General features: G+C 37.2%; 1 protein-coding gene across 4 annotated transcripts in view; it reads right to left on the bottom strand.

Annotated features, from left to right (window-relative positions):
- fermt2 (FERM domain containing kindlin 2) overlaps positions 1-23,810 on the bottom strand; it is a 101,467-nt gene that overhangs the window by 34,236 nt on the left and 43,421 nt on the right. For all 4 annotated transcript variants that reach the window (XM_077238580.1, XM_077238577.1, XM_077238579.1 and 1 more), the window contains exons 3-4: positions 19,008-19,241; positions 932-1,060 (exon numbers count right to left, since the gene is read on the bottom strand). In XM_077238580.1, coding sequence (XP_077094695.1) covers positions 932-1,060; positions 19,008-19,241 — 363 coding nt within the window. The remainder of the gene's footprint in view (positions 1-931; positions 1,061-19,007; positions 19,242-23,810) is intronic.

Raw genomic sequence — 23,810 nt, 5'->3', positions numbered from 1 at the left:
AAAACCATAAAAGTGGAAGAGCCACTAATTCGTAACATCTTTAGTTGATTGGAACTTCTTAATTATTCCCTGATGGTCAAAATGGGGATTTTCAATTCTTTAGCTATTTTCTTACAGCCACTTTCTATTTTGTGATGCTCAGCAATCTTTTGATGCACATCAGAACTATATTCTTTGGTTTTACTCATTGTGATGGGTAAATATTAATGGGAACATACTTCAGAGATATTTTACTCGTTAAAAATTCTAGGGGTGCCACTTATTTTGTAGAAAAACATTTATTTCATAATGTGATTTCAATTATTTTACTTCAATGAAAGGTTAGATTTCAATTATTTTACTTCAATGAAAGGTTAGATTTTTGCAATTTTTTTAATGAAAGATCAAAAGGATAAACAATGCAGATTTATTTTTTACAGGCATTTTTGATTATATTTACCAGGGGTGCCATTAATTCTGAGCACCACTGTATGTAGGCAACACGCTAGGATTTGGAACAAAACTATTTCCTAAAGTAAACAAGTAACACTTTACAATAAGGTTCATTAGTTAATGTATTAACTAACATGAACTAATAAATACTGTAACAAATGTATTGCTCATTGTTAATGTTAGTTAATAAAAATACAGGTGTTCATTGTTTGTTAATGTAAGTTCACAGTGCATTAACTAATGTCAACAAACCCAACCTTTGATTATAATAATATATAAGTAAAATTTATATTATTAATATTAATAAATATTACCTAAGATTAATTAATGCTGAAGAAGTATTGTTAGCTAAAGTACCTTATTGTAATGAGTTCCGAGTTTGAGTCATTATTTAGAGCTTCCTCGTGTCTCACTCGACAGAGAGGTTCCTGCATTAACATCCTCAGACGTATATTTAGTCCGAGGACACATGAAGATGATGATGGGGATGATGATGTACCTGATCCAGGAGTGAGCAGAGGTCCCTCCAGCTCCAGCGCCTCCTCCTCCGCCTCCTCCAGCTTCTTCTTCTTCTTCTTGGGGTCGCGGGGTTTGCGCAGTAAGGAGAGCTCCTCGGGGTGCCGGATGTCTGCAGAAGAGGCACTCGTTGTAATTAAAAGTGAACTCATTACAATACCCCACCTAACACACAAGAAGTCTCAGACTCTGAAGGCCATTTCAAACAGAATAAAGGCAAGAGACAAATGGAAGATTTAGAAACAAGGAATAATAGGCCTACATTTCAATAAGTCTAAATGCAAACCTTTTTAAAACAAGCCTGAATTACAGCATGTCTGAATTAATATAATAGTGAATGATTTAAATTGCCGATAATTCACTGTATACAATCAGATCAGAATCAGAATCAGAAAGAGCTTTATTGCCAAGTGTGCTTCCACACATAAGGAATTTGTTTTGGTGCTGAGGCTTCAAGTGGACTATACAAATACAACAAGAAACATAAAACATAATACTACAAATTATAAGAATAAAGAATAAAAATATAAATATATGAGAATAAAAGTATCACAGTTGGGTTTAGTCAGAATATACATTTCCAGATTTACAGATTATGAACATATTTACAGTGTTTTGAATATTATAATAAATAAATCTAAATATAAGTATCATCTGAGTTGTAGGATATTACCACTAAACAGTGGGAGTATTGCACTTAAAGACATATGCCTTGGGAGGAGTGTTAACTGTTCAGAAGGGAAATGGCCTGTGGGAAGAAACTGTTCCTGTGCCGAGATGTTCTTATGGCCAGTGATCTGAGTCTCCGTCTTGACGGTAACAGTTCAAATAGGTGGTGTCCAGGGTGAGTAGAGTCTGTGATGACTTTACCTCCTCTCTTCCTCACTCTGGAAGAGTACAAGATGTCATGCTTCATCTACGAAACCCATTTGACTGTTTACAAATTCTGTTTTATTATAAATTTTACTTTATTTATATACTGGTTTCATTTCTCTGGATTCCATTTTTTTTTTACGTTTTAATTGTCAAATGACTTAAGTCATGAAAAGGCATGTCTAATTAAATCATCATCATTAAACTTGAACAATTTAAATTAAATAATAATGAATATAATGAATTATTAATGAATAATGAATTATGAATTAAATAATGAATTAAAAGTTCAATTTTCCCACCCTGCAAAATCAGTTTTAATCCAAATGCAGTGTCTTCAGTTTTATTTTTTTCTGGATTCTGTTTTGTTGTTTATTTTTTTCTGGATTCTGTTTTGTTGTTTATTTTTTTTCTGGATTCTGTTTTGTTGTTTATTTTAAATTTAAATGTATTAATTAAAAAGGCATGTCTAATGAATTCATAATTTATTTCAATTTTTACAATAATAAGGCCCTATGAAATGTTGAATTATTTCAGAAATTCTGTATTGACTTTTATTATTTCTGGATTTAACTTTTAATGAAAATTGTATGAAAAGTAACTATTTATTTTTTAAATTAAATTAAATTTAAACAAAGTGCTACACAACATATTTACTGTTAAAATAAAAAAATGGAAGAAGAATTGTGTGATTGACTTAAAGAATTTTAATTGTATTTGTAGCAATTTTCAGGGAAGAAGGAGGCGGGAACCGGCGAACAATCAAATAAACTTTATTTAAAATAAAACAAACAAACCAAAATACCGCCAGCAGCCCCTCGCGGACGACTGCTGGCTACCGAAAATAAACAAAGGACTGCCAGCAGCCCCTCGCGGACGACTGCTGGCTAAAATAAAACACAAATTCAAAAACTAAAACACAGGCCTGTTCCTCTCTCGATCATCAACGTCGTCGCTCCTCCTTTATGCTTCCGCTCCTCCGTGAGAGATGCGAGACCGGTGTGCTTCACAGGTGTTGCTCATTAGCAATCGCACCACCGGCCTCGCGCCGTTCTCTCACGTCCCTCGGCCGTCCTGTTAGCCATAGTATTATTATTATTATTATTATTAGATACTGAACATGCAGATTTCATATTTATATAGCAGTCTTTTTTGTGCTTTAATATTCACAGACACTATAATATATTGTTATGTGATTATACAACTCCGGTTCTGTTGTCAATCCGCGTTCACAAGGCCAGTGACGCTGCTGACGTAAGACGCTGCTGACGTGTTATCTGGTGCGTCCGTGTATTCGGGTTCAAATAAATATGTCTGGTTAAAAAAATTGCAAGTCTTCCTCTGTGTCGAAATCCTTAGACATGTTTGCAAAGATTGTTTTCTTTACAGCGTGCGTCTCCATCAGACTGTAAACGAAGCTCAGGCGCACCAGACACACATCAGCAGCGTCTTACGTCAGCGGACTCATGAAATCGGATTGACAACAGAACCGGAAGAGAATACAATGCTGAATAAAGTCGTCGTTTTAGTTATTTTTGGAACAAAATGTATTTTCGATGCTTCAAAAAATTCTAACTAACCCACTGAGGTCACATGGACTACTTTGATGATGTCTTTATTGCCTTTCTGGACAAGGTCAGTATACCATACATAGATTTTCAATGGAGGGACAAAAAGCTCTCGGACTGAATCTAAAATATCTTAAACTGTGTTCCGAAGATGAACGGAGGTCTTACGGGCTTGGAACGACATGAGGGTGAGTCATTAATGGCATAATTTTACTTTTTTGGGTGAATTAACCCTTTAAGTGTGCAACTTTACTTTTTCTAAAATCTAAAATTCGCGTTCCACGACATTAAACAGCAAATTCCATTTTTTAGGATTCCCCTATTCTGTGTTTTTCGTATCAAATCAAAGGCACTTAAACAGTGACATTAGATATCTAAGCAGATCAGCGATCTAAAGAAACCTTGAAAAGTATACATTTTGCATACATAATAAAGCACATTTTATTAATCGCTGACAGTTTTGGCATCAACTGATTTTTTATTGAAATTCTTGCACTTTAATTCTCCACTACTTCAAGCATTATGGCAGGACGACCTGGATTTTCCACAGTCCTGGAGGAAACGCGTGTGACGGAGTGTGAGTGTGTTGGGGGCAGGAATGGCTTGTTTAGTTGTGTTACTAAAGCAAAAGCATTCCAGAGGTTTTAAGAACTACCAGATGGTAGTTCTCTCTCTCTCTCCGAGTCTGCCCTTTTACAGCCATGTGTGAGCAAACTGTAGCAGGACACAAGAGAGCTGGGAGTGAGTGAGCAACTCCTCTCAAATTCCAATCAACAAACAGAAGATCCTTCAGCAAACGCTCCCAAATAAACATCCATAACTCACATGAAGCTTGTAGACAACGCTCTGACTGAGAAACCACACATTATTCATTTTATTGCATCTCTGACATGCAGCTCTTGTGTTGCGCTTGGAAAAATCCAGTCCACTTGCTTTAGGAGGTAAATAACAAACACACTCCAATTCATTTAATGCATCACATTAGAAAGCAACAGTAATGTGAGGAGAACATGGTCTGAAGCCAATCAGACCCACAAAACAACTGATACCAGAGAGAGAGAGAGAGAGAGAGAGAGAGAGAGAGAGAGAGAGAGAGAGAGAGAGAGAGAGAGAGAGAGAGAGAGAGAGAGAGAGAGAGAGAGAGAGAGAGAGAGAGAGAGAGAGAGAGAGAGAGAGAGAGAGAGAGAGAGAGAGAGAGAGAGAGAGAGAGTGTTATGAAGTCAGTGTCGAACAATGTTACGGCCTCTGAATAACCACACACACTAATTCAAGAGGTACACGTCACATCACAGGTATTCACCATTTTCCAAGGCCTAAAGTAAAAGTAGACAAGTATCTGCAATAGCTCTTGCAATTATTTGTCAAAGCTATTCAAAAATATTGTCATGCAAAAAAATTGTTTCTGTGAATCTGTTAGTCTGCATTTAAATTAATGCACATCTATTTTGACAGGCTGTATTTTCATGCATGCTTCTGTTGTTTGATTAGTGTTATTATAAAGATGGCAGCAGGAATGTTAGACTAATATTATTGCACAGATCCAATATAGCTGGATGTAGAAAACAGTGTGAGTCGTCTCAAGCTTCAATGGTTTAAAGTCATATTGAAATGCCCACAAAGGAAACAAAATTTTTATTTTATAACAAGTATATAATCGATTTTCGATTCCCAGCCCTACTAAAGGTGCATCCCAATTTGCATATTAACCCTCTGAGGTCGATAGTCTCGCTTTTTTTCTTATCAGTGCAAAAGAAACTCAAAATACTCTGTTAATTTTGATCTTACATATTAAGTGTTGTACATCATTAGATCCTGATAAGTGTCTATTTTTTTGTGGATACTCACAATAAAAACAAAGTGTTGTGCTTTTCGCCAAATAAAGAAAAACAAACATGATGCGCGTTCTGCCTTCTCTTCTGTCAGTTAAGTCCATTCTGAACGCGTCCGAAAATTAACTGTAATTCCGCGAATACTTGTCATACAGGCACGAGTGTTTTTCCATAATGAAGCTTGAACTCTCTTCTTTTAAATGAATTAATTTATATAAAAAACAAATATTCTCAGTTTATGTAATCTGTATGAAAAGAGAGATGTCAGTCTTTTTCTTTCCAGCTCATTATACCTGATTACGCGTTAATGTTCCACGCCCACGGAGAGCGCGCGGTGTTCAAACGCAAATGATCTAAGGCAAGCCATTCAAACATGCCAACGCCCTCCAGCTGGATTATAAAACGCATCGTGTTTAGTAAGTATCTTACTAGAGCTGTGAACACAGTATTATTGCTCACAGTGTAGGGATACGCTATCTAATAACCCTGGAAAATGTACCAGAAGTGCTGGTAGTTTCATTTCGAGGAGCAAAGGATCCAGCTGATGTAGTAAGTCATTTATTCTTAAGTGCTTTGTTCTAATCACGATATTTTGAATAGTGTCTGACTGTAAACCGCAAAAAGACTGTTTAAATATGAATTGTGTGTCTGTGTGTAGGCTAAATGATGAATGAACGGCACAGGCGCGCGCACGCTTTGTTTACTACAGTTATACAGCGCGTGTCTGTGCCGTTCATTCACTCTCGCACCTACATTAGTAAACGTTATGTTTACATGAACACATCCAAACTATATTGATATAGCCTACTAAGATGAGTAAAAATAGACTAAAAATATTTTGAAATAAAATTTCTGTATAAGCAACAAACTGCAAATTCACATGTATATGCTAATATATCATACACAATATGTTACAAATATTGTAACAAAGACTAAATATGAATGTTTAGACAAGATTTTGTGATTAGTTTTGGATAGATTATAAAGTTTTGACTGTAAAAAAAGACTTCTGTCACATTAAATAGGTACGCTTTTGTTCACCAATTTCTGCTCATAGTTAAATATACTATATGATGTTTTGTCAAAAATAAAGTAGGTATATTGAATTATCAACTAAGATGTTATTATAGTGTTTGTTCCAATATTCAAACTAATGAATCCTTAACTTTTTTAATACGTATGATAAAATGTATACTTTTTTTTACAAAGAAATACACTTGAAATATTGTTAAAATTGTAATTGTTGCTGTAATTGTAACCTATTTGTAATTGGTTACAATTTCTAATTGTAAAATATGTATATATAGATAATTTCTTTTGTCCTTGCATTCTTTGGGATCCTGTGACACACATGTGTGAAAGGCTAATTAATATGCAGCTCATTATGTATGTGGCACATTATCCGGCCTTTGTCTTCTCAGGTGTGAACACGCCTCCACGCATATTGCCTTTCCAAACAAAAGGTGTCTTATAAAATTTAAATCAATGTATTGTTTTGTGTAAATGATTAGGCAGGATGATTTTCAGATCATTTTGAAGCAAAAATTCTAGGCAACAACACCCATTAGTCAAAAGTCTTGTGGACACATATTTAGTATGTGTTTTGTGGCCTTATTTCAGACATTTAAGTTTTAGTTTTTTCAATAACCACGCATAAACATTATTCTCTAAAAAATACAAACATGTTCATACATGTTGCTCACATATTACGGTAGCCCCGTTTGTGCTATATAGATTGAATTTACACTTTTGCCATTAACATGTTTATAAATAACTGAAAAAAGCACAAATGTCAGAGCATGTCAGAACACCTCAAGGACCCCAAAAAATGCTTAGACCTCAGAGGGTTAATCTAGAGAGATAAATTATTGATGTGTTGATTTCAATATAGACACTGAACATTCATTTCACTGTAAAACGCAATGATCATGCGTCACTCTTTTTAATTTCATTTTCAACATCAAAATATCTTCAGGGCAAACCAATAAAGGAAAACAAGCCTTGTGGTAGCGTTTTAATTAAATAGTTCACCAGGCCGAATAAAGTGTTGGGTATGTGATATGTAACAGGCTGTGAAGCGCTTTATATGACAAACTAATAAAGCCTTTGCTTGGGCTGAATGTATTTCATTTCTTGTGTTCGGGAAGTTGCAGAGACAGAAACAGTGACATTGTAATTTAAGTTTGAAGGGAGTAAAGCCTGTGTTAAGGCTATTAGGCAAAGAAGCAAAGAAGTTAATGTGTTCTATAGTTACTAAATTACAGGCTCAAGAAAAACAAAAAAGTATGATTATAGTCTCAATAGTTGCAAAATGCCATCATATATGATTTTTTCCCCTTAAAAAATATATTTTGGGGAGGGGATCGGGGGAAACTACATGTAAAACAAAGAATCATGATTAAAATAAATTTTCATACTGTTTCAATGTCTTCCCACAGAAATGCAATATATGTCAATATAAGTAAATTACATATATAATGTCAGTGCCCATGTATGTCTGCTGCCTATATGAGAATATATGCAAAATTCATATATATAAAACACATAGACATATGAAACATATATTTCAAAATATAGCAAAAATGGAGATGGTCCTCACTGCAGAACATGAAATGCACGGGAAGGAGTCGGATCCAGATCCAACTCCTCCCACCTTACATATACCTAAACCTACCCATCTCCACCCCCTGATCCCTAAACCCACCCCTAATCCTACCCATCTCCACCCCTTGGATCTTGATCCGACTCCTCCCAGTGGATCTCATGTACATAAACAGATATATGGTATCATATATGGATGAACTCAAATATTTTCTTCACATGTTTGGACACATAAATGTTAATATATGTAGCATGCATATATTGTGTTCTCAGATAAGTCAAATATATGAAGCCTATAGATATATGTCATGCTATTTAAAATATAAGTACATATATGGCCATATATTACATTTTTGTATGGGTTAAACAATGTCAAATTTAACGTTTTGGATAAAATCAAAATTACTTAGCCATTTTTGATTTTGTGGCTCACAGAAACTGCGGATCAGTAGCGCACTGCAAACGCAGCATATGTGAAAGCACTATAGCGCGTGCTGCTCCTGTACCGTATATGCACCGCACACGGAGTATGTGTGAAACGGGCGTAAGTAGCAGGTATGTAACAGTGTATTTTACGAATTGGCGACTGTGCTAGGCTAGTTTAGACTGTTTAGGTTAACAGCGTACCGGCAGTTCACTCTTTGGGCGAGGGGGCATTTGGGAAGGAGGAATAGGATTTCGAACCCTTCCTGTGCAGTGAACTACATCAGGGACTTAACCCTCACCAGTGAACCTGTTGTATCGAAAGTACAACTCTCCAAATAGTCTGTCGCTAAAAAATGCTCACCACAGACTCGAAATCCAGGGGCTGTCGGAGGGCTAGACAGTTTTAAGGCAGCTAGCCATGACTTGAGGGCTGGTTTCCTTGTCAAAGGTAGCCTGTGAAAATGTATCGTAACCTCAGCTGACTTAGCCCTATACAATTCATTACTACAGCCAGAGGCAATACAGTATGACCCCCCCACCCCCTTTTATCCCTTTTAACAAATTCTGCCATTTTAATAATTGTACCAATTAGAATAAATAAAATACATTTGTTATATCACCTTTACTCAAATTTCAGTTCAGTTCATCTTTAAATTCCTTCTAATTCCCATCCCTACTATTCTATATGAATTGTTTGTTGTTGCTTTGTTTGTATTGTCCCCCTTTTCAAACCCCAACACTTTTGTTTCAAGAAATGTAGTATTCAAGTAATAATAAACAAGCAAATACTAACATTTCATGCTATTTTGTTAAGTGAGTGAGAGAGTGAATGAATGAGTGAGAGAGTGTGTGTGTGTGTGTGTGTGTGTGTGTGTGTGTGTGTGTGTGTGTGTGTGTGTGTGTGTGTGTGTGTGTGTGTGTGTGTGTGTGTGTGTGTGTGTGTGTGTGTGTGTGTGAGAGAGAGAGAGAGAGAGAGAGTGTGTGTGTGTGCGTGAGAGAGAGAAAGAGAGAGAGTGAGTGAGAGAAAGAGAGAGAAAGAGAGAAAGAAAAAGAAAGAAAGAAAGAAAGAAAGAGAGAGAAAGAGAGTGTGAGAGAGATACGATCAATTGAAATCAATTTGAGAGAGGAGGTCATCAGACTTCTTTGCTGGTCATAAGGCTTTTTCTGCAGTATTGAACTTCTAAGTGCTCATAAGGCCTTGTTTTCCATAAACGGACACAACAAAAGTTACACTGCCAGTTACAGTGATAAGAATCGTTTATAAAAACAAGATTTGGAGCAGTTCAAGGACATGCTGGGTCTTAGTTATGCTAAGAAAGACCAATCATGGCAGCTAAGTCTGTTTAACAAATAATAAAGGCCAAGAAATGTGGTTAATTTATCAGATAGCAGTGCTAAGGCATTATCGCCTCAAAATGCAGTGCCGCAGTATTTTTCAAACACTAGGACCGTGATACACAGTAGTAAATACTATAACATGGCTTCCAAACATTATAAGTGATATTATCACCATACTACTTGCCAACAGAATACCAATATATTTTGTAGCCTATTATATGTTGTATTATGTAATACATTCTATTTGTGAAACTACTCAAATAGGATTATAGAGCAGAATCACTGACATTTTGTATCAAATTATAAAGATTTATCAATCAAATCAAGTTAAAACATTTTTTTACCAAATTGATCAATTCTCAATTTAATTTCAAATGACTCGATACATATTATGTATATGAATATTATGTATTTTTTTCCAGCAATGCTGTTCATGTTATACTGTCTTTAAATCGAGTAATGACATTGATATTGGTTTTATATCTATACTACTGCTTGAAATGTGTACTGTTGCATAATGCATTTTACAATATTGTAAATTGGAGTAAATTGTTTTTTTATGGGAGTTTTTAGACCTTTAGATCATTTGCTTTTTTTCCCCCGAAACAGGGATTAAAGGGTGGTATAATGCCCCTTTTTACAAGATGTAAAATACAGGGTGCCCCCAAGATACTCCAACTTAAATTCAAGGCTTTTTAAGACCTTTTTAATACCATTTCAAATGAAATTCAATGCTAACTTTGTACCCATTCCGACAGAAGTATGAGGGGAAAATGTCAAATCTGTTTTAAACCCTAGAATATAATCATGTACAAGTAGGCTACTTGAATTAAATAAAACATTTTATTTAAATTATCAGTCATATTTAATACATACGCAACAGCATTGTGCACGTGTGTGTAGGCCAGTGTTAATTTTGGCAGCCATTTTTGATTTAGTCTTAGTCTTCATCTATAGATGAAAATGCTTATTGGTCTTAATCACATTTTAGTCATTCTGTTTTTATAGTTTTAGTTGACAAAGTCTTTGCATTTTGTGTCAACTTTTAGTCAAACTGCAGTTACTTTACTTTTGGTAGTTATTTTATATGTAGTCTTTAGACTGAAAATGTCATCATAATTATTCTCTCTAGGCCAATTCAATTAACCTTATGAGACATTATTGACATTGCACTCTTCAGCAGTAGCACTTGTGCAGTTCTACATAATTATCCCTTTTCCTAAGTTCCGTGGTTCTCCAATGTTTTAGAGTACCGTACACCCTCGAACCCCCTCTCTTTCACTTAGACTGCATCTCACCTTTGCCATTAAGGGACAATATTTGCCCCCTTTAATCAATTTTTCCATTTAATTTTTTACCTTTATAATACCTTTAAAAAAAGAAATAATGCTTTAAAGGTGCATAGCGCAAGTGTCTGAGTTTTTGCAGAACTATGCCCCCTCTGGCAACAAGTGAAACTGCAACCAGCTAAAGCATTACACATTTTAAGCATAGTCATTTGTAGTCATAGATTTGCCGTATCATACATTAGAGACTGGGCTATATCTTACCGTTTTATCAAGTAAAAAGCCAACTGAGAATCCCGTTTGAGCCCTAGAGCAGACCGGAGATCTCTCCATTTGTTGAAAGCCTTCCTGATGTTGACTAGTCTTATTCCGACGCCTGTCTGACTCCAATTTGGCCCTTTTGGTGGCACTACACAAAAGTTTTCTTTTCTGTCTTACGTGGAGTTTGCGTTGGGGTTTGGAATGGACTACAAGCCGGTCTCTTTAAATCCATCTTCTGCTTTTGTCGCTCAAGTTGTCTTCGCTGATACGGAGAATGGCAGCGAATACACAAACCTGCCAGACATAGCCAGGTGAGAGTAAACGCGCATGACGTCACGCCCAGTCTCAAATTCCGTCCCGAATCCCTCTTATTTATTTTACTGTACAGGATTATAGAGGCAATCGCAGTGATCAGAGAAGGGCTCATTAAGCCCATCAGGCAATTGTTTAAGAATGGAAAAACGGGTATTTTTAACATGAAATGTTGCGCAATGCACCTTTAAATAAAACAATGTTCATTAAATATGCAATGTTAAAAACGAATTTTGTAACGAAATCCAAGACTTTGTATACCAAATTCAAGGCTTTTAAGGCCTTAATTTGAGATGATCAAATTTAAGACTTTTTCAATACTTTTAAGACCCCGCGGGTACCCTGAAAATAAGTCTCTGTTGTCCCCAGAGTGTGCATGTGAAGTTTTAGCTCAAAATACCCCACAGATATTTTTGTTAAAATTGTCACTTTTCAGGGTGAGCAAAAACATACCGTTTCGTGTGTCCCTTTAAATCACATGTGTCGACCTAAAGGCCCGCGGGCCGTGTTCGGCCCGCCCTGTCATTTTATGTGGCCCGCGCGAGCTCAAAAGGCATATGATTGTCTTAAAATAAAGTATGCTTACAGCGTACATTGACCAAAAACTACATCTCCCACAATGCATGTTGATTTTGTAACCCGCGAAAGGACGGCATTGTGCCGCTAGATAGCAGTGTTTCCATATCGGCCCTTACCTGTGGAGTTGAGAAAGAGCTATAGATAACCCAAATTAAAAATTTATAAACTAAAATGTCCAAAAAGAGAAAAATTGATGCAGAGGGGAGGCAATTTAAAGAACGATGGGAAAGTGAATACATGTTTGTACTTCAAGGAGAAAAACCGGTACGTCTTCTGTGTGGCGAGACAGTGTCGGTAATGAAGGAATACAATTTACGTCAGCATTTTGACACCAGACATGGAGCGAAGTATGCTAACTCTAGTCTCCAAGAAAAAAATCAAATTGTTCAAGAATTGAAAAGCAGACTGCAATGGCAGCAAAATATGTTCACAAAAGCCACAGCAAAAAATGATTCAGCTGTGAAAGCTAGCTTTATTGTGGCTGAAGAAATCGCCCGCGCTTCCAAGTGTTTTTCAGAGGGAGCATTTTTAAAGAGGAGTATGCTAAAGGTATGTGAGCAGGTGTGCCCCGACCAGATACAGAATTTTAAAGATGTCAGTTTGTCAAGAAACACCATCGCAGACCGAGTTAAGGAACTGGCAGGCAATCTGACAACACAGCTGGCCAAAGAGACACGCAGTTACCAGACTTTTTCATTAGCTGTTGATGAAAGTACAGACAATACGGATACAGCGCAACTATCCATTTTTATAAGAGGCGTGAAAGCAGACATCACTATCAGTGAGGAGCTCTTGGATGTAGTTGCAATGCATGGGACGACGAAGGGGAAGGACATTTTTGATGCGGTGTAGAGGTCCGTAAGTAAAACTAAATTACCTTGGGAAAAGTTTGTTGGGCTAACTACCGACGGCGCACCTGGGATGTGTGGAGAAAAAGCAGGCTTGGTTGGACTAGTGAAGGAGAAAATGCAAAAAAGTAACTGCCACACACCTCTGATAACTTATCATTGCATTATCCACCAAGAAGGTCTGTGTGGAAAGGTTCTGGAACTGGATGATATAATGAGCACAGTCGTGAAAACAGTGAACTTCATTCGAGCGCGTGGCCTGAATCACCGCCAGTTCAAGCTGTTTTTAAAGGAGTTGGGCTCGGAGCTAGGGGTGGGGGAAAAAATCGATTCTTAGATGCATCGCGATGCGGACGTGGACGATTCTGAATCGATTCACAAATGTCAAAAATCGATTTTCAAAAAAAAAATTTTTTTTTTTTTTTGATATGTAGCCTATTTATATTGACGTAATATTGACGGAACGCAAAAGACGGAACTCTGAAGCGCGGAAGTGCAGTGCCCGGACCGTCTGTCTGTGGCGTGCGCACATAACAGAGACGCGATGGCTGAGCGCGAAATCCAAACACCCTCCTCGTTAAAAGCTGACGTGTGGAAATATTTTGGCTTCTATGAAGTTGAAGGGGGAAAGGAGCTGGACAAGAGCCACACTAGTTGTAAGCTTTGTAGAATAAAACTAAAATATTTCGGCAACACGACAAATATGAGAAGCCATATGACACGTTTCCACCCAGAGGAGGAAAAACACTCGGCTGTACCAGACCCGTGTCTCTCTATGGCTCTGGGCTGTACCGGTGTTCAGACGATTTCTGCTGCCTTGTCGAAAAATGCTACCCAAACGCGAATCGATCATAGATAATGTTGATTCATTCTCTATTGTTTCCATAATGGTGTAAATCTCACAATATTATAACATCGTTATTTCATTTTAATCAGGGTAAGTGTATGGGGAGCATATTTGGATATTTTAAATGAACTAGCAATTATCACATTTGATATAACAAGTAAAAATGATATTATTATATGAAATAAAATTATAATAAAATTCGAAGTTAAGAGTACAGTATAATATACTGTTTTTATTTTTAAAACGGTGTGAAAAGTAAAAATTATCATCAAATATTCATCTTTGACCTGTCAAAGTTTCCTACAAGTATCCACAGCAAGGATGCATAGATTTATGGGCGTGGTAAGCAGAAGAAAAATGAGTCTGCACATGCGCATAACCAGTAAGTAGCACATCTCAATGGGTAGCATGAATCGTCAGAACACCTGTTGTTGTTATATTATTAATTTACTACAAGTATGCTGCTAGTTCAGGCACACATTTATTTTCCTGTTGGTTCTTTGCAATGTTAATAAAATATATTGTACGATAATTCTTTATGGGTCATTACTTTGTACTTTTAAAGCAAAGTATTTATATTCACACACACACACACACACACACAAAAGATTCAGATAATCGATAATCGCTTTTGAATCGAATCGCAGGCCTCTGAATCGTAATCGAATCGAATCGTGAGGGGCCTAGAGATTCCCACCCCTACTCGGAGCATGGAGATGTGCCGTACCATACAGAAGTAAGGTGGCTGAGTAGGAGCGCGGTCCTCAAACGATTTTTTGAGCTGAGGGAAGAAATTGTGCTTTTCATGCAAAGTAAAGGAAAACCCTTGCATGAACTGTCTGATCCAAACTGGCTGTGTGACTTTGCTATGTTGTGTGACCTAGCGGAGCATCTCGCTCAACTGAATCAGAGGCTGCAGGGTCATCACGCAGATGTCCGACATGATCACAGCTTTCCAGCGTAAACTGCACATGTGGAAGTCCCAACACGATAATCTTGCCCACTTTCCTGTCTGTCAGAGCATCTCCGCCTCAGTCTCTGGTGCTTTTTCATGCGCTCGGTTGGCTACCAAAGTGAACCGGTTAATAATTGAATTTGATCGGCGCTTCTCTGACTTTAAAACACAGCACCCAGGCTTTGCCATCTTTGCCAATCCTTTCGCCGCTGACGTCGACAGTGCGCCCCATCTCCTTCAGATGGAGTTAATAGAACTTCAAAGCAATAGTGGCCTGAGAGCAAAGTTCCAGGATGCTGCAATCGAGGACTTTTACAACCTACTGCCCCATGCTTTGATGCCGCAGCTCCGGCTTAATGCTGCCCGCGTTCTGTCCATGTTTGGGAGCACCTACCTGTGCGAACAGATGTTTTCAATAATGAATCTAAACAAGACCAAACACAGATCACGCATCAACGATGACAACCTCCACGCTGTTTTACGGATTGCTACAGCACAAGATTTAAAGCCAGACATTGACGGACTGACCAGAGGAAAACGGTGTCAGACATCCAGCCAGAAAACAAATAGGTAAGCATTTTTATAAACCTGAATTGCAAATATATTAAAAAAAATATTTCAACCGAATAAGTATAGTGTAATATGTGTGAAATGTAATGGTTGAACTTGCATTTTGTTTTGTGTTTGTTATTTTCAGAACATGAAATGGATGAGGATGGTGTGGAATATGGTGTAGGTAAGCTGAGAAAGGATCTTTGGTGTGTTGAGGTCAAGCAGCATCACCTCATCAACTTCACTCAGAACTTGACCAATACAGTTGTGAACTGAGACAAACCTTATTGCCATTTTGAGTTAATTACACATACTACTTTGTGTACTATGAAGCAATGTATTCAGTGTGTTTACAGGTGTATGCGTCCATGCAGCAAAATGTTTACTGTAATCAAAACCATATCTCATTAGTTGGATTGGATATGCCCTCTGTAGCCTTTTGTTTTTGTAAAATGCCACATCTGTCACACATGTTCTTAGCCTCTCACACTTACTGTATGTGTTGGACCATAGTTTTGCCCCTCTCAACTGTGACAAAGTTTTAAACAAATTTGATTTAATAACTTGTGTTTAATGATATTTGTCTTTGTTATTCACTTGAAAAGTTTGATCTTTTCTTAACCTGATAAATTAAAGGGATTTATGTTATAATAACACAGAGCAATGTGCTTACATATATTTTACATTAATGTGAATGCACTTGCTGTATTTGTACACTTGAATAAATTATTATCAAATCAAATAATTTTGTAATAATAATTTGTTACATTTATATAGCGCTTTTCTAGGTACTAAAGCGCTATACATTGAAGGGGGAATCACCTCAACCACCAGTAATGTGCAGCATTCACTTGGATGACAAATGCAGAGAGAGTTATTTAACAATATTTTAAGAAGTAGCTACATTAACACAGTTTTATAGTTACAACTGGCCCTTTGAGGCCATCCATAATGCTGATGTGGCCCGGGGTAAAAATGAGTTTGACACCCCTGCTTTAAATGCAAATGAGCTGCTACTCCCGGCACAGAGGATGGAGATTCAACAGCTTGTATCCTTTTACCTCACAGACGTGCACTGAATATTTCAAAAACTTTAAGACTTTTATGTTCAAACCGGAGTCAGACAATGATGGAGAGACTCAAGAAGTAGTGACAACATTTCTGAATGGTTAGTTGATGAATTTATGTAGCTTATGTATAGTTATCCTATAGTCATTGATTAGCATATTCTGTCATGATAATCTATAAATCATGTTCCCGGGGGCGGGGTTTATGTAAATTTTAAGGTTAGTGATGTCACTAACTCGTGAAGAAGCTCGTTGTAGTCCCTACCAGCCATTTGTTGTAGTCCTTAAAAAGCAATGTCTGTAAAAGAAAATATCATCCTTTGCTTTGAACTTTGAGCGTTGTAACTTTGCAGATGTTGTTTATGCGCAAACAGAAACATTAAAACTCGAGTTAGAAAAGTTAAATCATAATCAACCAATTGTTACAATGTTGCAAATTCTTATTGTTTCAGTTTGCTTTCACAAGGCCACTGACCTAAATGGATCAAAACTTGTTTTAGTGGCTTTCTTTGTAGTTTCGCTATATTACGTTATAATTCTGAGCAAACATCAAGGCTTCATCTGTATTTTAATGCGTTTTGGACAGTTCTGAAATATGCATTACACCTAGTTTTTGATCCAGGTTAACCCGCGAAAATTAGCAAAACAAACACTGCTGCTTTTCATGCAATACATGTAATAATTACCAATCATACTTATGTCCGTTGGGTCAGATTGCTTTCTCCCCACAAGGGAACGGCTCCAGAGTTCGTCTTCAAGCGGGCTAAGACCAACTCGTTCAGTTAGTTCATCACTGACGTATTTCTGGAGCGGATCCGAGTGTGATCGCCATTTTCATATATGCCAAACAAACTAAACCAAGGGAGAACACGTGCTAGGTTCTGAAACAAATGCTTTAAACAACCCAGATATGAAAACGGCCTTAACAGCTTATATATTTAAAGTTCTCCCTGTGGTGAAAATTAAGGTTTTAATGTTGTTCATATGTCTATGTCGTGTTTTTAAGACAAACCATGTGTAAATTCATAAGTCAACACCATTGCTGAGTATTTTCTCCTTAAAACTGCAGTGAACCAAAGACAGTCTCAAAAACACGGGTTGAAATCGCTGGTGTTTCTGACGTCACAAACTACCTTGTAACCAATCAGATCAATGTGTGATTGCCAACGAGTGGATCTCTGAGCTGTGTGAGTGAGTGGAGGTGGGGGTCATTTGCATTTTCATAGAACCGCGTATACTAAATGAGGCAAGGTGTAGAGTTACATTCAAGCTAGGGGTGGGGGAAAAAATCGATACAGCATAGTATCGCGATATTTTCTGTGACAATACTGTATCGATACACGGGCGCCAAGTATCGATCTTTCATTATTTAAATCGCCCCCTAAACCCTCATTCACTAAGTTAGGCCTATTCCCTAGGTTAGTCCACTAATACTGTTCACTTGAAGGAGTGAATGAAAACGAATGAGTGAATTCGGACAGCCGTTGAGCGTAGGCTACATAAGCTGTACATTAATGCAGTGCAATGTGAGACAGAGACGCACTCTGACACGCGTCCCATTTTCTCACAAATCTGTACGTTAATTTAAGACTTTATTTAAATCATTTAAGACTGCTCTTATGAGGACACTCGACAAAACGGACATTTTGGCATAATTTGTGTGTGCTATGGTTTGTTCAAGCCCGAAAGAGAACTCGATACTGACGCAAGTCTTTTCTGTGGGTCGTGTGTGTGTGTGTGTGTGTGTGTGTGTGTGTGTGTGTGTGTGTGTGTGTGTGTGTGTGTGTGTGTGTGTGTGTGTGTGTGTGTGTGTGTGTGTGTGTGTGTGATACAGGCAGGATTTAACGGATACTGCCTAATTGCATTAAATATTTTTAAACTTTTGTGTTGTTGTTGGGTTGCCCCGGTGGGCAAGTATTGAAACCGTGGTTGCGACACCATGCAACACCGACCATCGTAGCAAGTCTAGAGCTAACCATTCATGTGAGAGGTCTCCTATTCAGATAATAATTACGTCCTGTCCTGCAATAAGGTCCTATGTCCTGAATGTTCCAGAACAAGTTTTCAAGTTTTTGCAATACCCTCCTAAGTCTTTGCACTTCAGTTAATGTGTAGAAGTTAATGTTTACAGAATTAAATGTGACATTTAAAGTGAGTTGAGCGGTCTTATTTTCCTCGATATTTGTAATGCCTTTGAATAATATGGGGGACATAAATCGCAATATTGCAGAAAATCGAATCGCAATACTTGCTGTATCGCAATATATTGAGAATCGCAATAATATTGAATTGTGGCCCAAATATCGCAATACTATCGAATCGTCACATTTTTGCCAATTCCCACCCCTAATTCAAGCTATTTTAAAGCATGAGGATGCAGTATGCTAACATATAATTCCAAGCAATGATTGTGCTGGATTGCAAAAAATAAAGACTACTGGTTATTTTAAAACACAAGCCCTTGGATAGGTAGAGAAAATACATCAACACATAAAAACAATTGTGTTTTCAATCCATTTCATGGGGCCTTCAAGATGGCACTGTATTCTGATTTAACACCATCTCTCTATCCAAACCCTACATCTATTCTCAGCATTAAAGGCTGAATTTGCTTTAATGTATATCAAAATAACACAATTATCATGACGTATTGTTCTTCACGACCAGTGGGAATATTGAGTTAGGCAAATGGAGTCTATTTTAGAGAAGGCACTCACTGAACGTTTTGCAGATGTCGGACACAGCCTTGAAGACACGGTCAGAGAAGTTGACTTTCACCCTCATGTGCTTCATGTTGGGAAGCTGAAGTCGCAGAAGTTTGTGTTGTGGAGTGAAGAGAAGCCTGGCGTCGGCCTGAATGCCATATTTATCAAGCGTCCAGTGGGTCTTTAACAGCCAGGTCTTCTTCTTTTCCCACCACAGTGCGTGATCTGACCAGTCCTTCTTCACATCTGCATAAAGATAGAGAGAGAGAAATATGACACGGTTAAGAATTACATTGATAAACACTCGGGATGAAAAGTAGCTAAGCTAATACTGGCCTCTAATTTGCCTCACATCCAGCAATGCAATAGAGTTGAAAGAGAGGTCGACTAAAGAGAAACATGGTTAAGTGTCAGATGTGTTTGTGTGAAACTGCACTTGCCAAAGCCTCTTGCGTTCTGGCCTGGATGAAAAAATTCGTCGGGAGGCTCATGCACACAGGCCGAAAACAGGAGCAGTTGGAGGTGAAACGCTGAGAAGTGTGTGTATGTGTGAGTAAGGAGATCAGGGTCAGTCCTTTCTCTTTGTTCCAGATTCACATTGTAATCTGATTCTGATACTCTAAACCAGCTTTTCCTCTAACAGATGCACACAAACAACTCAAGCTGTGGGCATTAGTGGAGCTACAGAAGAAGAATCCAATTCATACGTATCAGGTGACATGTTACATACGCCAATCAGGGCTTTGCAATTAAACGTTTGTTTTAAAAGTCCAGTTTTATAAAAACATGTTGCCATTGAACTGGACTTTCTAACTCCCATACAATACCGTGAAAAATATTGAAATTCGATACCACAGGGAAATATTGTCACAACATTAAGGGCATAAAAATGTAACAGTTTCTAAGTTAATTTCTTAACCGTTTCTACAAAGAATTTCTTCACTTGCAAGAGTAAAACAGTTAGGCCTATGCTTTTGTTTAAACCAGCCCTAAAACAGACGAATAAAAAAATGATGCCAACACTCCCATCTTGGAGAGAATCCTAGCAGACATAGTCATTTACGTCTTAAGGGAATGAACAGGGTTCCTGCACACTTTTTAAAGTCAAATTTAAGGCTTTTAAGACCTTTTTAAGACCTGAAGAAATCAAAATTTAATCCCGTGCATTAGGAGTGTGGAATACTGACAAAAATATATCTCGATATTTTCAACGTTTTGTTGATAATAATTAGGGCTGTAATCAACTAGAGAAAATCTTGGTCGACTAAACTCCTAAAAAACTTTAGATTAATATCTAACTAGCTGTGCAGTACTTGGTAGCCTTGTCCGCATAAATTAATCATAAATAAACATATTTATATATTTATTATAATAAATTATAATAATTCTAATAATTGCAGTATATTAAATCGTTTTTTGACCTAATTATTTTACACTGAAATGACACACTCGAGTCTGTCGGCTCTGACAGCGTTGCATCACGTGCACCTGTAGCCTATATAGCCTATGATTTCCGAAAATAGTACTATGTCAACTAGTGATATCAGCACAAGAACTGTTGAGGAATATGCAACATAATTTAGACAATGGTTTTTGTCCTAATGTTATGATAACTGACAGACACTATCATTTCAGCCGCTCTGTGCATGTCCTCGCACAGAGCGAGGCTGAACATAGGAGCTCAGCTTCGCTGCTGAGGCACGAATAGACTATTAATTTAAAGCTTTTACTCTTAAACACACAAGGCACGTCCACTTTAATGAAATAAGAATATTTATTAAACAAACCAGATCAAGACGAGAGCAGAAACGAAATAGGGCATAACTGAAAAATAAAGCATAGGCTCAAAACAAATACAAACGGTGGGCACAGCGCAATTGCGCATTACCATTAGGCAAAAAAAAAAAAAATTCCAATAAATAAGACTAGAAACAAATGGTTACAATAATAAAGGTGAACCATAAAATGTTCCCAGCGTGGTATGGGTGTGTCTGGGGGAGCTACCGTCATTGCGAGCGGGTGCGCCTGCAGTTAACTTATAAAACGATTATTTCTAATTGGCATATTTCAATGTTTTATGCCAATTCTGATATGTTCATTCATATAGCAACTCAACACAGACGGGGCAACTAAACGCAGACAAGTTAGCTTACCATTTTTAGGTGATATGCCATGTTTGATGTCGAGCTGTGATATGCAAACTTTGCCTTCGACTTTTTTTCTATTTTCTATTTTCATAAAATACTGCCACACTCCCGATGTCTTTGACATGGTAGATTACTCTGACAGTAAATTCAGCAAACCACCATGGATGATACAGACCAATGCCTTAGTTCTTTCTTCAATCTGTCTCCAGTGGGTTGGGCTAATCCAAAAAAGTGAAAACAAGGGGGGTGTTCTGAAGACAGACTGTTACCTGTGAAACAGGGGTGCTCTGAAAACACCCCCATTAGCAAATAGTGATGAAATGAATGTAATGAAATTAATGCGGCAAAAAGTCGACCAATCAGAATTTTAGTCGAGCCAGAACGTATCGACCAATTAATCGACTAGTCGACTGGGAGATTACAGCCCTAATAATAATTACATGATATTTTACTGATTGTGTTTTTGTGCTGGTGCCATGGCTGGTTTAGGCCTGTTGTTGACAGCTGATTCATGAAGATATTCATATTTTTCGTTTTCTATGCAGTGGTCAGTTCACAGCAGTGACAGAAATTAATAATTTTATTAAGGGACAATATTTGCCACCTTAAATTGACTTCCAGGGGCATTTTCACCTATATATGGACTTTTTTTCTAAACTTATGTAGAGTTAAGCTTCACCTTTTATGTCAAATACTAACATTCAAATTAAATTATACAGTAATTATACTTATTTATACAATAATACTTACACTGTACCACATACAGTATATTAAAATATTTACACTCCATTTACAATTGCATAAATAAAGCTATGAGAGTTTTTTTGTGATTGTGATAGTTCGATTTGGGAGTAAAGAGCGAGTTGTGAGATGCCAATCGCCTCCGTGAGTCTGTCTGGCCTCTGCAATAACTTCAGCTGTGAGCTATCCTGTCGCGTAATTGCGTCACTTCATAACGTTCCCATGGAAACAGGGGGAAATGGCTGCTCTTGTGTGAAGCAAACGCAAAATGTTTCAACTTTCTGCTTAAAAATATGTGACTTTTTTGCAACGAAAATGCGAGGATTAGGGCTGTGCAATTAATCGAATTTCTTTTTCAATTTCGATTTTGGCTCCCAACAATCTCCAAAATAGTACAATCGAGTAAAAACGATTATTTTGCCATGTTCTGTTTTGCAAGAACACTCTTATTTTGTCTTGTGTTCTGAATGACTCGCGCATGCGCACATCCGCCCCTACCGAAGCCATAAACTCTCTCAGCCTATACAGTCATAAACTGCAAGCACAATAAACTTCACAATAACAATTGGCTAATTTAATACAGACTGGAGTGAGACCAGACGTATCTCGAGCTGTCGCAGATCTCTGCTCGATCACTGTGTAGCGCCTCAGTTAAAGCGAACGGCAGCGCGAGCCAGCGCACACTACCTGATCATCTATTCCAGTTTACAGCACGAAACAAATCGAGAATGAACACAGGGAGCGACATTAACACTGGTCTGCTTGTCCGGGAAAAGGGGATTTTTAAGTTTCAAGTAAAAGAGTTTTACTTGCCCGACTGATCGAAACACGAGATGGTTTTGATCTTATACAGTCAGTGTAAACAGAGATCGGTAATGGATAGTTTCTGGAAGCTGCGATGCCTGTCTATTTGTGAGAGACATTAGTGGAGAAATCAAAACAAATGAGCCTAACAGCTCACACAAAAACTCACAGAAGAAACATACAAAACAGTTTTTTTTTTAACATATGATGTAGTTAAGTAACATAACACGACTAAGGGTTGTTCTATAACAAGATTGCAAATGTTACATTGAATTTAGGTTTCATAAACAAGTAGCCTAGTTTATATGTAGTAACTTACATTTTAGACGCAATATTGACTGGTTTTGTTCTATTTCACCGACGAAAATAGTTTCAAAAGAAAAGCATCACTAAGGGCTGTGTTTTGTTACTGAATGATTCATTATTTTGGACGAATCGTTTTAATGAATGACTCAATGATTCATTTATTAAGACGGTAGTTGTCGCCACCTATTGTTTTATTGTTTAAAGTTATCATTGATTTTATTTTTTATTTGTTTTAATCTCATAATATTTTTACAGTTGTAATTTTGCAGTGTAAATTAATTTAATGGATACCAGCCCTTTTTATTACAACTGAATTTGATCAAATGTAAGAAATTGACATAAAACATTTAGTAAGGTTTAATAAATTGTCCTTTATAAAGGCAAAAAACACCCTGGTGACCCCCTAAAACAAATTAATTTGTAAACATGTCACCTGTTTCACTACTTGTGAGTTTGCAGGTCTGTTTAATAGTTCAAAAAGTACAATAAATGTTCACATTTTAATTTTTTTTAAGAGTTGTTGAAAGGTGTCTTTTAATAAATGCAACACGTTCCTAAAGTCATGTGAAATAATCGTGTTACATAGTCGTGATTTCAATACTGACCAAAATAATAGTGATTATGATTTTTTCCATAATTGAGCAGTCCTAGCGAGGATTATGAAATCATGCAAGCTCTGCATATTTTGCACGGAAATCGGCAATTTATGCGGCGAAAGTGCACGTATATTGAATATGCATTGAATTCAGCGATCACAATCACGTTTTTCTGGAGGGACTGTAATTTTAAAGTTTTAATTAAAGGGTACTTTAAATCT

Source organism: Siphateles boraxobius, unplaced genomic scaffold, assembly GCF_051911475.1.
Source record: "Siphateles boraxobius isolate OS27281-9 unplaced genomic scaffold, OSU_SipBor_1 22, whole genome shotgun sequence".
NCBI lineage: Eukaryota > Metazoa > Chordata > Actinopteri > Cypriniformes > Leuciscidae > Siphateles > Siphateles boraxobius.
This window is presented reverse-complemented; position numbering and strand designations above follow the sequence as displayed.